The sequence below is a fragment of the Schistocerca nitens genome, chromosome 7, assembly GCF_023898315.1.
Source record: "Schistocerca nitens isolate TAMUIC-IGC-003100 chromosome 7, iqSchNite1.1, whole genome shotgun sequence".
In the NCBI taxonomy this organism is placed as follows: domain Eukaryota; kingdom Metazoa; phylum Arthropoda; class Insecta; order Orthoptera; family Acrididae; genus Schistocerca; species Schistocerca nitens.
Window position 1 is genome coordinate 451299162 of NC_064620.1, and position 16729 is coordinate 451315890.

General features: G+C 43.0%; 1 protein-coding gene across 1 annotated transcript in view; it reads left to right on the forward strand.

Annotated features, from left to right (window-relative positions):
• LOC126195680 (formin-2-like) overlaps positions 1 to 16729 on the forward strand; it is a 247096-nt gene that overhangs the window by 179417 nt on the left and 50950 nt on the right. Inside the window, exon 14 of the mRNA XM_049934308.1 lies at positions 792 to 921. Coding sequence (XP_049790265.1) covers positions 792 to 921 — 130 coding nt within the window. The remainder of the gene's footprint in view (positions 1 to 791; positions 922 to 16729) is intronic.

Sequence of the window (16729 nt, forward strand, 5' to 3'; positions counted from 1 at the left end):
ACACCTCATGACAGTAGAGCTGGTGATGAAGGTCTGCATACACTATTTGTCATGTTGGGCTTTTTGATTATACATCACCATCTGTAACTATCCTAGCTACATAGAGGCAGGTAGACAGACAGATTACCATTCACGTAGTTTCTGTTGTCATCCTATCATTGTAAATCTGTCCTTGACCTCATGTTCTTAGTACACACCATCAAATGGGCACCTTCTACAAGTCCTTTTTATTAGCGGGTACTCGAATTTGAAATGATCTCCCTCTCCATACCAAAGAAATGAATCCCACCACCAGCTTCAAAAGACAACTAATCAGCAATCTACACAACACTGTATGTCTTTCTCTTGCATCAATCTCTTAAATCATAAAACCAAAATTACCTCCAAATCATAGACAAGTCTTGTGGTGGTGCAGTCTCTCTCTCTCTCTCTCTCTCTCTCTCTCTCTCTCTCTCTCTGTGTGTGTGTGTGTGTGTGTGTGTGTGTGTGTGTGTGTGTGTGTGTGTGTGTGTGTGTGTGTGTGTTCTGGCCACAGAGAAATCTATTTTTTTCCAAATAATTTTCATGTTTCTATTACTACCACTATTATCATCATCATCATCATCATCATCATCATCATCATTTATATTACTTTCACTTTTCAAGGAACTGTGATGTAAAAAGCACTGTATCAACTGCAAAATTTTATGGTATGTTCTGACTAGTGTGAATTTTTGCTAATAACATAAGTTTTAATATGGTCAACATCTTTAATATTACCATTAACATTCTTTTTGAATTTTTGTTTTTAGAAATGTGATGATCCATTAAATCCTGAAATGGCTTTACCTGTACCTGAACCAGGAGATATTGAAAGGGCGGCAGTTGCTAATTTCGAAGACCTCACTGTTGACTTACAAAAACTAGAGAGGGACTTGACAGGTACCATCATATATATTTTGATATTGATGATAATTTCGTGGTTTTTTACACAAATAACTTACATGACAATTGTAAAATGAGCACTCTTTAAATAATACTGATATTTTATCATGAATATGTATGTATTTAAATGTGTGTTTTACAATTCACCTGACAGTGTGTGGGAGTGAGTATTTCTGTTATGGCTGCTTTATCCTCTGTTACCTATTCCATTCAAAAATGAATCATTTTAAAAGTGACTGTTAGTAAAAATCTGTATGAGCTCTAATTTCTCTGATTTTATCATTGTGATCATTACAGGAGAATTATGTGGAAGGAATTAATTTATAGTTTGATTCTTCATGGAACATACAGTCTTGTAATTTAGACAGTAAGCCTCTCTGTGATGTACAATGCCTTTCGTATAAGTGCCTCCTGAGTTTAAGCATCTCTGTTATACTCCCAGGCTTACTAAACAATCTCATGGTGAAACATGCCTCTCTTTGTCTGATATCTCTGTCACTTCTTTCAATCTAACTGATGAGCAATACTCAAGAACTGGTCCAACAAGCGTATTGTAAGGCACTTCTTTTGTGGATGAATTACATTTTCTTAAGAGTCTCTCAGTGAATTTCAGCCTGGCATCTTCTATTTCTGTGGTTTGTACTATGTGGTTATTCCACTAAGTGTTGCTCTGGATGGTTACTTCTAGGTATTTACAGTAGTTGGTGCTCCCAGTGATTTGTTGCCAATACTGTAACTAAACAATAAATCATCTCTTTACCTATTCATGCACAACATGTACAGTTTATATATATTCAAAACCAACTGCCAGTCCTACACAAATCACTGAACCTCACAAAGTTTTCCTGTTCTCCTCTACAGTCTTCTGTCATCATAAACTTCCTACAGACAAAAATGTTAACCATTAACTCGTGAATATCTGTTGTGTTGTATTGGGGGTACCCTTGAAATTAGTTTTACATATGTTATTTTTTCTTTTAAGTACAACTTAATTACTTTTATGTACAAGGGAGATGTGAAACCAATCACAAATCTGTATTGATACTCAGTAAGTGCATATTTTGTTCACTACATGACAGTACAGCAGCGCACAACACCTTGAAGTCAAAGAGCGCAGCTTTATCCAGGGTAAAATTGTCCATGCCACTCTCACGTATGAAAAGTGAAATCTGTGTTTTGCAAGATCTAAATTTCAGAATTCATGTTGATTTTTATACGGCACATTTTTGTTCTCGAAAAAGATCACAATGTATGAGCATAATACATGTTCTCTATGTCTACAACAAATTGATGTCAGTGATACGGGTCTGTAATTGTGTCTCAGTCTGATGACACTTCGTTAAAACAGGAATGACCGGACTTTTTTCCCAATCCCTAAGTATCCTTTGTTGCTGATAGGGCTGTAGCCAAGTTATTTTGCCTAATCTTTGTAGAATCACACAGGTGTAGATGGCTCTCTTGTGTAGGTCAGTTTTAGTTTATTTTCTATTCTGCTGTCACTTACGTCAATATCTAAGAGTGGAAAGTCCTGGGTGGAATAACAATAAAATGGAAATACTGTGGGACACAGCTGTCGATACGACATATTTTAACTGAGTGTGTTTTATATGCGGGTTTGAGGGAAGATTTCAGTTTCCCACCAGACCTACCCTCTCTTTTAACTAATAATGAGGCGAGTGTCGCTAGAGTTTTACGTTTTTGTGTTATGTCTGGCCTTCTTCCCAAAATATTGGGATTGAAGTCTTAATGTGCTGTCCAGTGGTTTGGTCACCCATTATTTGTAAGTGGTCACTCAGCCACCGTTAATTATTTTTACCTGTTTCTACTGCTATTTTATTTTTAGTTTTATCTCCCTGTTTTGATGTGCTGTGTCCAATCTTGCAATTTGAACAATACCCATTCTCTCACAATTCAACTCTGAATTGAACTTTTGGGAACGGGCGCTGATAACCTCACTGTTGTGCACCCTAAAACACTAATAATCATCATCATAATCATCACCTCCCTGCCACACAGCTTTCTGATGCTGCACCTGTTGGCATTCTAGTTCCAACATACTCCTTCGATCAGCTTCTCTCTCTCTCTCTCTCTCTCTCTCTCTCTCTCTCTCTCTCCACCCACACTCTACTATCCCTTCTCTGCCCCCCTCCAGATTGCTGCTTGCACCCAAGTGATAGTTGCATTCCGGCCAAAGATGCTGGAGTTGGTGGTCATGTGTGCATGAGGTGTGCTTGGTTGTGTGTTATGAATGGTATGTGTTTCTCTTTTGCTGATGAAGACTATGACTGAAAGCTTTATGTGAGTGTCTTGTAATTGTGCCTGTCTGCAAGTTAAAGTGTCTTCCTTACAGTAAGTGGCAAACTATGTTTTCCTACTTTTTTAATAAAATGGAGAGGATAGATTGCTGCCCACCACATAGAGGCGGCGTTGATTTGTAGACAGGCAAAATGAAAAGACTGCTAAAATGTTAAGCTTTCAGATGAGGTTCTTTTTCAGATATAGAAAACACAGCCCGACAGGCTCCAGTGCACAGAGACAGAGGCCATGCGTGCATGTGAGTTGTGCTTGTTTGATTTTGTGTGTGTTTCCTACTTCACAAGAAAGTCCTTGTCTGAGAGCTTAATGTTTAAGCAGTCTTTTTCATTGTACTTGCCAGCAGCTCTGTGCTTCCTCTTTGTGGTAAGTAGCATTCTATCCTCCTTCCATAGTTGCTATCTTGTATCTGTCATTTCAGCCTTTGTGTGATAATTAGACGATTGACCAATTTCCTGAGGGGAAAACAAATTTGGAAGACAAAAATCACTATTTTGATCTACTCTTTGCAATCTTCTGATTTGATATCACAGAGTAACTGAATAGATGATTTTGATTTCCTTACTGATTTGCAGAAGATCAAATGTTCTTAAGATTGTCATTCAGGCTGTTAGGCAAAATCAAGCTTTTGAATTCACTGATTGATTTTCTTGTTGCTCTCTTTAAACTAATTTTGGATTTGGTTTGCTTTTGTTTTCCAAACAACTTTGAATTTGCTTAAATATGTGATGGAGTATTGTTTGCTTTCATAGCAACTTCTTAACACAGCTATAGAACAATGGTGGGTTATCTGTAGCCTTTACAACCTTGCTCACACATATTGATGTAAGACGTACTGTATAGTGTTCCTGAATTTTATCCATCTTTGCTGTACATCTTCATCCTCAGAGCTGAATATTTGGTAAAAATAAATAAATAAATAAAAATCCCACCTTTCTTAACATACATTGCAACACTGTTAGTCATTGATATTGCCACCCTCAGGTGCTCAGCATCTATTTGCTGTATGGGCTTGGTGACTCTGGAGTTCCTGAGCTGGTGACTCATAAGTGCTGTCAGTCCCCTGTCACTGTAAGCTCTGGGCATGCTTCAGTGACCATCATGCAGTGCAGCAGTAGAACAATGTGTGTGTATGGGAATGGGGATCTTGGCTTGACTGCCCAGATCTTGAGGGTGGAATAAACCTTTATAGAAAGCCCCTCAGTCTCAAGGTATGCTGTGTGCTGATGGGACACATGGCTGTTGAGCTGACACAATCATTAGCGAGCAACCTCTGGGAAACCTGTCGCGCCTCAGTTGTATAAGGCTTACTCAGGCATGCAGGGCTTCTATCTGAATAAACCCTTATTTCCCTAGCTGCTCATGGGACTGAGATGGAACCCTCAAAATCTTCTTCTTCTCCACCCAGCAGGAAGGATGTACTGCCTGGGAATATTCACAACCATTCATCCAAGAGAATGAGACAGGTTAGTCCTCCAAATGGTAAGAATACTTTGGCCTTCAGTAACAGGGTGAATAATAAAGTTTTTTTTGGTGATGAAGGGGAAGAAGGGGAAGCTGGGGCACACATTTTTCAACTGTCCCCATTGATATTTATCAATGCCTGTAGGCGGCGAAAGGTCTAGATTTCATTATAACTTCATTTTTCGAGAGCTGCAAGATCACCAGTGATAGCTGTACAGATACCAGCTTCATTTGAAAAAGTGTCAACCGTCTATATCCACATTGGTTTGGAAGGCCTTGCTGGCACTTTAATATCTACAAAATGACTGCATAATTGCTCATTGTTGATCGAAACTAACAGGTCAAAGCAGATGGAACTTCTTAAAAAGTCACAAACTGCATGAATATGATGTCATTGTTGAGATTCACATCTCTCTCAACTCCAGCAAGGGCATTGTTACTGGGTGATATTATGGACATGGACAATGTGGAACTGAAACAAGAATGGGCATCTGAGGGGATAGTAAATGTGGAGCAACAAAAGTGAAGAACCCTGAAAAGACTGCCACTTTCATTGTCACATTCAGTTCTCAGACACTGCCTTAACATGTTGGTTTCTTTGACTTAATGTTCAATGTTACATAGAAAAACATTTTCAGTACTATAAATGACAGCGTTTTGGCCATACAACCATGAGTTGTGGAGGTGAAGAAATCTGTGCGAAGTGTCAAAAAGCAGCTCATGAAGCTGGGACTGACTGCCCATCTCCAGTGATTTGCATCAACCGCTCTGGGAACCACACAATCTGGAGCAGAGACTGCCCTATTTTTACTGAGGAACACAAAATACAGGAAGTAAGTGACCAAGCAAGTCCCCTATGCTGAAGCCAAAAAAAGAGTATGATGACAAAACCCCCTGTCTTTGCCATCTCATTTTCTTCCATGGTGCAGAAACCTGTTGACAAGGTGGATGCTTCAACACACATGATGCCTAGCATGCCTGTATCCACCACAAGCACCTGTACTTGTACATGTACATGCCAGGGCAAAGGATTAAGGACAAAGCAATCCAAACAGGTGCAACAGGAAAGACCAACCATAATTCTGCAGTGAGCATCCAGAAAGCATATGCAAAGCAGAGTGCCTTTCAATGCTCCCTTCCACCCCCTGCTCCCCCCCCCCCCCCCCCCCCCCCCATCCATGATGGGACATGGTGCAGGGAAAGAATGCAGACGTTCAGGTCACAAGCTGTCCTGGGCGCCATCAATGTCATTCTAGCACATCTGACTGAAGAGGAGGACGTCATGGAGTTAGATGCCTTAGATCCAGGTAGTCCCTCCACTTGCCCTCACCCTCAAAATTGCTTCACCTCCCCGGTGCAAAGATAGAGGTAAATTAAAACCATGCCGATGACATGGCTCCCATACTACAGTGAAACTTATGTGGGTTTAGGACTCGTGTGGAAGAACTGAAACTCCCAGCACAGGCATGCCCTTTGTGCATGTGTTCACAAGAAACACATTTTATGGATACAGATGTCCCTGTTCTATGGGGCTATATGCTATACTGCAAGGATGACTTGTGGGGGGAAAAGAGCCAAGGGAAGGGTCACAGTGTTTGTCACTAATACACACCATTCTTCTGCTCTCCCCCTGGCTACTGACCTGAAAGTAGTAGTTGAAATTCATGCACATCAGAGGCTTACATTTTGCTCTCTGTATTTACCTCCACTGGATGCAGGAGTGTCTGAGGGTCTCATAGATCTTATGGAACAGCTCCCTTGATCATTTCTCCTACTAGGAGACTTCAATGCCCATCATGTCCCGTGGGGCTCAACCTCTACTTGCTCTTGGGGTTGGGTTTTGCAGAGCCTCCTGACATCCATCTCAAGAATTGTGCATCCTAAACACTGGTGCTCCCACTCAATTCTGTGCTGCTATTGGATCATTCTTGACCATCAACCTCTCTCTCTCACTCTCTCTCTCTCTCTCTCTCTCTCTCTCTCTCTCTGCTATTCAGCTTTCATTGACTGTGTTCACTGGGAGGTCATTGACAACATTCATTCCAGCGACAAACACTGTGAAAACATCCAGGAATGGGTGGACCACATCACTTGTGTAATCCATCATGCCGCTGACGTGTCTATACCACAATCTTTCATTTATCTTAGGAGGGGATCCGTACCTTGGTGGACAGAAGTGTGCCATTCAGCCATCTGGGCCACATGGTCTAAATGCTGCTTGACTGTGGACAACCTCACCGCCTTTTGAGTTACAAGAGCCAAGGCTCAAGGCATCATTAAGGAGAGCAAAAATTGGCCATGGCAAGCGTTTGTGGTCTCCATTAACCTTTCCACTTGTTATATGAAAGTATTGGAAGCCATCAGAAGGATTTCTGGTAAAGGCAGCCGTTTACCAATAGCAGCAGTTGTGAAACAGCCATGTCTCCAAATGACACTCAGAGACCTCACTCAGAAGCTGGCCGAACATTTTGCAAAACTACAGACGATGCAAGCCAGCATCTAGCATTTTATCATTACCACCCTCAGGGGCTGATTTTCTGGGTATGGGATTGGTGACCCTGGGGTTCCTGCACTGGGGACTGGTAAGCGCCACCAATCCCCTGTCACCATAAGCTCTGGGCATGCTTCAGTGACCACAGCATGGCTCGATGGTGGAATGTTGTGTGTCTCAGGAAATGGGGATCTCGGCTTGACCGCCTGGATCGTGAGGACAGGATAAACCTCTATAAAAAGCCCCACAATCTCAAGGCGCGCTGCGTGCTGATGGGATGCGTGGCTGTTGGGGTGGAACAGTCATTAGCAGGCAACCTATTGCGACATCAGTTGTATAAGGCTTACTCAGGCATGCAGGGCTCTGTCTGAGTGGACTATTATTTCCCTAGCTGCCCATGGGACCAAGATGGAACCCTTGAAATCATTATCTTCTCCTCCCAGTGGGAAGGGTGTACTGCATGGTAGTATTCACACCCTTTATCCAAAAGAGAGAGAGGTGCTAGTCCTCCTGATACTAAGAATACTTTGGACTGCAGTAACAGGGCTCATGGAGTAATGAATAACAATGTGTTTCTGGTGATAAAGAGGAAGGAGGGGACATTTTATATCGATAAGAGTTTGTAAGGCCTTGCTGGAACATTAAAATCTCTAAAACAATTGTGTAATTGCTCATTGTTGGTTGAAACTAACAGGTGAAAGCAGGTAGACTTTCTTAAGAAATTGCAGAAACTGGGTGACCATGATGTCGTTGTTGAGATGCACACCTCTCTCAACTCCAGTAACGGCATTGTCACATGCTGAGATATCATGGACATGGACATAGCAGAACTGAAGCAAGAAGTGACATCCCAGGGAATAGTCAATGTGGAGCAACAAATGTGCAGGAATAATGGAACAACTGAAAAGGCTGCCACTTTCACTGTCACATTCAATTCTCTGACACTGCCCAAATGTTTTATGGCGGGGTTCTTTTGACTTAATGTCTAGCCTTACATTTCAAACCCTATGTGGTGCTATAAAGGCCAGTATTTTGGCCATACAACCATGAGTTGTGGAGGTGAAGTGATCTGCAGGAACTGGGGAAAAGCCACTCATGATGCTGTGACTAACTGCCCATCTCTGGTGATCTGCATCAACTGCAAGGGAAAAGAGTAAGGACAAAGCAATACAGGTAGCTGCACCAGGAAAGACCAACAACAGTTCCGCAATGAGCATCCAGAAGCTACAAGAAAAGCAGAGTGTCAAAAATGCCCCCTTTTCCCTTGATCCTCGAAGGGATGGGTGCAGGGAAAGACTCATGACATTCAGGTCAAAAGCTGTTGCGAGCACAGTCAGACGTCATTCTTTCCTGTCTCACTGATGAGGAGTATATCATGGAGTTAGATGCCTTGGATCCATGCAGCCCATCCATTCCCCCTTTTCTTAAAGTGCTTCACCTCCCCGGAGCAAAGAAAGCGGTAAATTGAAACCACACTGATGACAAAGCTTCCATACTACAGTGGAACATGTATGGATTCAGGACTCATGTGGAGGAACTGAAACTCCTAGCACTGGCATGTCCCTTGTGCTTTTGTTTACAACAAACACATTTTAAAGATACAGATGCCCCTGTGTTACAGGGATATACAGTATACCACAAGGATGACCTATCGAGGGAAAGGGCTAAGGGATGTGTCGCAGTGTTTGTCACTAATGTATACCACTCCTCTGCCCTCCCCTTGGCTACTGACCTGCAAGCAGTTGCAGTTAAAATTCATGTGTGTCGAAGGATCACTATTTTCTCCCTGTACTTACCTTCACAAAATGCACTAGACTTTAGGCTCTCATGGATCTTATCGCACAACTCTCGTGACCATTCCTCTTCCTGGGAGACTTCAATGCCCATCATGTCCTGTGGGGCTCGACCAATACTTGCCCTCGGGGTTGTGTTTTGAAGGGACTTGTGATGTCTCATGAGCTGTTCATCCTCAACATGGTTGGTTGGTTTGGGGAAGGAGACCAGACAGCGTGGTCATCGGTCTCATCGGATTAGGGAAGGACGGGGAAGGAAGTCGGCCGTGCCCTTTCAGAGGAACCATCCCGGCATTTGCCTGGAGTGATTTAGGGAAATCACGGAAAACCTAAATCAGGATGGCCGGACGCGGGATTGAACCGTCGTCCTCCCGAATGCGAGTCCAGTGTCTAACCACTGCGCCACCTCGCTCGGTCTCAACATGGGTACTCACACACACATTTATCTACTGCTACTGGATCATTCTCAGCCATCAACCTCTCTTTCTGTTCTCACACCCTCGCCAACACTGATTAGTGGGAGGTCACTGATGACCTTCATTCCAGTGACCACTTCCCAATCCATCTTCACCTACTAAATGGATCACCACCTGAAGTCAAGCCTCCAAAATGGACGGTCAGCAGGGCTAATTGCACACGTTTCAGCCAGCTAGCTGTGTTCAAACACTGCAACAGCATCCAAGGATGGGTGGACCACATCACACGAGTGATCCAGTGTGCCACTGACCTCTCCATACCACAGTCCTTAGGTTATCTTAGGAGGCAACCAGTACCTTGTTTGAAAGATGAGTGTCGTTCCATGATCCAGGAAATGTGTATGGCTCTTTGATATTTTAAATGCCAACTGACAGCAGACAGCCTTAGGGCCATTCAAGTCGCGAGGGCCATGGCTTGACGCATCATTAAGGACAGTAAGAAAAGGTCATGGCAAACATTCCTGGACTACATCAACTGTTCCACTTCTTCTATAAAAGTATGGAAATCCATCTGGAGGATTTCTGGTAAATGCAGCCATTTACCGATAGCAGCAGTGCTGAAACAGAGGTGCCTCCAAACAACACCCAGAGACATTGCTCAGATGCTGGTCAAACATTTTGCACAAACTACTGCAAAAGCAAGCCATGATCCAGCATTTCGTCACTATCATGTGACTGTAGGGAAGGAAAAGTTGAACTTCATGTCCAACAGTTCTGAGGCCTACAACTCACCTTTCTCCATGTGGAGCTCGAATCGGCACTGACTGAGATTCGTGACACTGAACCCGGTCATGACCAAATCCAGTACTGCATGCTTTGACATGTCGGCAGCATCAAAGGAAATCCTCCTCGAATGTTTTAATCTAATATGGCAGACAGGCAACTCCCCCATCTCATGGAGGAAGGCAATTCTGACCCCTCTCCTCAAAACCAGGAAAGGACTGCACAAGCTGTAGTAGTTATCAGAGTAGCACCTTAATGAGCTGTGCAGGAAAGACCATGGAGCAAATGGTTAACCATAACCTTGTCTGGTTGTTACAGACCAGGCAACTCCTTAGCCACTCTCAGTATGTATTCTGAAGCTTTCAGTCCACTGTCGACAATCTGAACCTCCTAGAGGCGGCTATTCTGCAGGCTTTCCTTCATAAGCATCACTTTATCGGTATATTCTTCGATATAAGTAAGGCATACGATACTACTTGGAGACACTGTATTCTCGCACAACTGCATCAATTTGGCTTTTGTGGCCACCTTTCCTGTTTCAGCGGTTTTTTAGAATCCGAGTTGGTGAGACACTGTCTGGTTGATTTGAGCAGGGGAATGGTGTTCCTCAGGGCAGTGTTTTAAGTGTTACCCTCTTTGCCATAGCCACCAACAGTATGACATTGGCAGTAAGGAGTCCTGTACAGCTCTCCTCATTTGTATACAAGTTTACTGTTTTTTGTTCCTCCTCCGGTGTTGCAACTGTGAGCTGTCAATTGCAACTTACGGTGTGGTTAGAGAAGTGGGCTGCAAAGATGGGATTAACGTTTTCTGCAGATTAGTGTGTGTGTGTGTGTGTGTGTGTGTGTGTGTGTGTGTGTGTGTGTGTGTGTGTGTGTGTGTGTGTGTGTGTGTGTGTCCTCTTCATTTTCATTGTTCCCATCATCTTTCTAATTTGCCTGCCTTGAATATGGGGGACATCGTCCTACATTTTAGAGACACTGTGTGGTTTCTGGGCCTCATTTTTGACTCCTGATTGTCAGCCACACCTTAGAGACCTGAAAGCACCGAATATCAAGTGCCTTAGCCACAGGTCTTGGAGTGGACAGGCTGGGTCTTGTTTAGTTTTATCGGACTTTTGTGAATTAGCAACTGGACTATGGTTGCACAGTGTAGGGGTCAATGAGGCCCTCTTACTTCCAGATCATTGACATTGTACATCATGAGGGGACTTGGCTGACCACAAGTGCTTATCAGACCAGTCCCATAATTTGCATCTGTGCAGAGGTGGGGGAACTGCCACTTACCATCCGGTGCCTGCTCCTTATGGTGCATCAGGCATGTAAGTTACTTGGAGCTCCAATTTCACCCACACACCATACTGTTGCTTGTCTGCCTCTGAAATCCCTGTTTTCCAATCGCCTGTGAGCTATGATTCCATTTGGGATCTGCGTGCAGCATGTGCTGGAGTCACTCGGTGTGGAGCCAGTATGACCCCAAATCCTGGGTTTTAACCGTCTGCTGCCCTGATTACTGGAGAGGGCCAGAGTGATTTTAGATTTGGTGCATTATAGGAGAGATAGCACTCCTGCTTCCATTTTTAATGCAATATTCTTTGATACACTATGTGATCAAAAGTATCGGGACACCTGGCTGAAAATGACTTAAAATTTGTGGCGACCCCCATCGGTAATGCTGGAATTCAGTATGATGTTGGCCAACCCTTAGCTTTGATGAAAGCATCCACTCTCACAGGCATACATTCAATCAGGTGCTGGAAGGTTTCTTGTGGAATGGCTGCCCATTCTTCATGAAGTGCTGTACTGAGGAGATGTATCGATTTCAGTCGGTGAGGCCTGGCACGAAGTTGGTGTTCCACAACATCCCAAAGGTGTTCTATAGAAGTCAGGTCAGGACACTCTGCAGGCCAGTCTGTTACAGGGATGTTATTGTCATGTGACCACTCTGCCACAGGCCTTGCATTATGAACAGGTGCTTGATCAAGTTGAAAGATGCAGTCGCCATCCCCGAATTGCTCTTCAACAGTGTGCAGCTAGTAGGTGCTTAAAACATCAATGTAGGCCTGTGCTGTGCTAGTGCCACGCAAAATGACGAGGGGTACAAGCCCCCTCCATGAAAAACATGCCCATGATAACCATGACCACACCATAACACGACTGCCTCCGAATTTTACTGTTGGCACTACACATGCTGGTAGAAGACATTCACTGGGCATTTGCCATACCCACACCCTGCCATTGGATTGCCACATTGTGTACCATGATTCATCACTCCACACAATGTTTTTCCACTGTTAGATCATCCAGTGGTTATTCTCCATGCACCAAGTGACGTGTCATTTGGCATTTATGGTGTGATGTGTGGCTTACGAGCAGCTGCTCGACCATGAAATCCAAGTTTTCTCATCTTCTACCTAACTGTCATAGCACTTGCAGTCGATCCTGATGCAGTTTGGAATTCCTGTGTGATGGTCTGGATAAATGTCTGCCTATTACACGCTACATCCCTCTTCAACTGTTGGCAATCTCTGTCAGTCAGCAGACAAGTTCAGCCTGTACACTTTTGTGCTGTATGTGTTCCTTCACGTTTCCACTTCACTATCAGATCGGAAACAGTGGATCTAGGGATGTTCAGGAGTGTGGAAATCTCATTTACAGACATAAGACACAACTGACACCCAATCTGACCATGTTCGAAGTTCATGAGTTCCGCGAAGGATCCATTCCACTCTATCATGATGTCTTATGACTACTGAGGTCAGTGATATGGAGTACCTGGCAGTAGGTGGCATTACAATGCACCTAATATGAGAAACGTGTATTTGCGGGTATCCAGATACTTTTGATTACATAGTATATTTTATTTGAGTACCATGACCATGTATCTGTTGTTATGGATGGGTCTAAGCAAGGGGACTCTGTTGGTTGCTCTGTCATTTTCCCAGGTTGGGTCATCAAGGTCAGACTGCCTTCAGAATTTACTGTCTTATGCAATATCTTGAGAGCACGGGAGCAGGTAAGACATTCTCCTGGCATTAATTTCTTGTCTGTTAAGATATTCCGAGTGCTCTTTACTCTCTCCAATGTTTGTACCCACCAGATAAAGTCATCCAGAATATCCAGGATGCCCTCCTCCAACTACGACAACTGGGGAAGGGTGTGTCTTTCTGCTGGGTGCCTGGGCACGTGGGAATTCTGGGGAATGAAAGGGTGGATCTAGCAGTCAAGGAGGTGTGTCGTGATCCTCAGATATTTCAGTGTGCCATCTCCCTGCAGCCCATCACCTCACTGTTGGGGTACAAGGTCATGTGTTGATGGGAAGAGAAGTGGCTGGAAGTGACTGACAACAATCTCTGTGTAGTAAACCCAGCAACTCAGCCATGGCATACCTCCTCCTAGCCAGATCAACAGGATGAGGTTCTTCTTACCCATCTTTGCATAGGCCACAGCCCAATGACACATGAATTATTACTCCAGCAAGAGGACCATCCAATGTGTGGTGCTTGTGGGGTGCAGATCACTGTGCACCATATCTTATTGGATTGCATTTTATTTGTTGACCTGCAGACTATGGCGAGTTTGCCAACAGATCTGCCCTCTATTTTAAGCAATGTTCCAATGAATTTGGTTAGTTTCAAAGTTTTGTGTATTGTCCAACTTTTTTAACAAGATTTTAGGAAGATATTTTCAATGTGTCAACAGTGTGTTTGGTTCCCCCAAGTTTTTTGTAAGTTGTCAGCCAGTCACATTTATCTGTCCTTCATTTTCGCTCTTCTGTGTTTTAATTTAATGTAGAGCTACTTTCTCTCCTAACTGGTTTTAGCACTTGTGAGATAGAGTGACTGTACAGTCATTTCGAGTGCACGAGTGTACAACAATTTTAGTTCATCTCCACATTCATTTCTTTTGACACGTGTAAGGGTGCTGATGACCTTACTGTTGGGTGCCCATAAAATCCACACACACACACACACACACACACACACACACACACACACACACACACACAAACTGATATTGCCACTGGCTTAATATCTCTGGTGCATTCCCCCATTTTAACCGATTCAGGTCTTCTAGTTACTAGGTGGTCTAAGACACAACCCTCATGAGTCAGTTCTCTGTGCACTGAAAGCAGTTTCAGACAACAATGTGAAGAAAGTGTTACATTGATTCTATTCTCTGGCACCTGTTTAAATCACATTATTCTCTCATTTTGTAGCTGAAAAAGTAAAAGTCTTCCTCTATTACAACAGCATGAACAGGTAACTTACTTGTGATATTAACAAAGTTCTCTTTGAACTGTTGTGCCATGGCAGAATTTGATGTGGGTTAGCATGTTTGATCCACATTTGATACTTAACTTCCCGGAATTATTTTACATTATGAGTCCATAATAATCTCAAATGTATTATGATATCTGTACAGCAATAAATGTACCACTACCATTGGTATCTAACTTATCCCTGCAATCTTACATTGAACTCTGATTTCAGAATTTGATTTCTGTCCACTTCAGGCTTCAGTCAACTTTCTATTCCTAATACAGTGTGGCCATAATGATCTTAAACATGTTTTCAAATAATGGAAGAATATTATTGGTAATTTTATTTTCTGCATTCGTCCATGAACACTGTAACAATCTATCCAGTTCACATGTTTCAGCAATTTTCTGGAATTCTTTTTTTAGTCCTTTACTGCTCCCGCCCCTCCCTGCACTCAAATTTAGTGTCTTTTTAACAATGTAAGAAAAGACAGGTTGCTACTTACAGTAAAGAAGTTACAGACAGACACAATTAAGACAGTCACATATATCATGTTAAGGGTGTAAAGATCACTGATGATAAGTTTCATGGAATGAATTTGTTCATTATATATGAAGCTGGTATCTGTTCTTTCAGACATGTCAAAGTTACAGATACCATTGGTGATCTTGTAGCTCTCGAAGAATGAAATTACAGTGAAATCCAGACAATTAGTTGCTTACAGGATCTGATAAATATCAATGGGCATAGTTGAAAATGTGTGCCCCAACCGGGACTCTACATCTATATTTATACTCCGCAAGCCACCCAACTGTGTGTGGCAGAGGGCACTTTATGTGCCACTGTCATTACCTCCCTTTCCTGTTACAGTCGCGAATGGTTCGCAGGAAGAACAACTGCCGGAAAGCCTCTGTGCATGCTCGAATCTCTCTAATTTTACATTCGTGATCTCCTCAGGAGATATAAGTAGGGGGAAGCAATATATTCATATTCGATACCTCATCCAGAAACGCACCCTCTCAAAACCTGGACAGCAAGCTACACCGCGATGCAGAGTGCCTCTCTTGCAGAGTCTACCACTTGAGTTTTCTAAACATCTCCGTAATGCTGTCATGCTTACCAAATAACCCTGTGATGAAACGTGCTGCTCTTCTTTGGATCTTCTCTATCTCCTCTGTCAACCTGACATGGTACGGATCCCACACTGATAAGCAATACTCAAGTATAGGTTGAACGAGTGTTTTGCAAGCCACCACCTTTTTTGCTGGACTACATTTTCTAAGGACTCTCCCAATGAATCTCAACCTGACATCCACCTTACCAACAATTAATTTTATATGATCATTCCACTTCAAATCATTCCGTACACATACGCCCAGATATTTTACAGAAATAACTGCTACCAGTGTTTGTTCCGCTATCATATAATCATACAATAAAGGATCTCCTGCTTACATGGCAGACAATCTATCCCACTGAGCCATCGAAAACACAGAGGATAGTGTTACAGCAGGGACTCATCTCTGGCACTCTCCCCATGAGACCCACATTTTTAACCTACTGTCCACACCTACATTTGTAGTGCCCCTGCCCACTATATTCATTACTCATGGCAGTTAATCTACTGATTCCCATAAGAGTTTGAGCAATGTGAGTGCTTCAGCACTGAAGAAGATCATTGGCCAGTAAGCCTTATCTAGCTGAAGATGGTGTCTGTTCTTTTGGACATGACAGATGTCATTTTCATATAGATAAGGCTTACCAGCCAATGATCCTCTTCAGCCGATGACCTAGCAGTTTGGTCCCGCCCCCTCCTTTTTAAACGAACCAACCAATGATCCTCTTCAATTTAGATGCACTCACATTGCTCAAACTCTTATGATAATCAGTGGATTGACTGGCGCAAGTAATGAGTATAGTGGGCAGGGGCACTACAAATGTAGTGTGTGGACAGTAAGTTGAAAATGTGGGTCTCATGGGGAACATGCCAGAGGTCTCTCCCTGCAGTCACACTATCCTCTGTGTCCTCGATGGCTCAGTTCGGTAGAGCATCTGCCATGTAAGCAAGAGGTCCTGGGTTCGAGTCCTAGTCAGGGCACACATTTTCCACTGTCCCTGTTGATATTTATCAACACCTGTAAGCAGCTAATGGTCTGGATTTCATTGTAATTTTATTGTTCATGATACTTCTATATAAAGATATTATTTTTACATTTTTTGGAACATTTTCTGTATCTGTGTGAACTAATAGGAGTGATCATATTACTGGCTAGAATAACTTTTT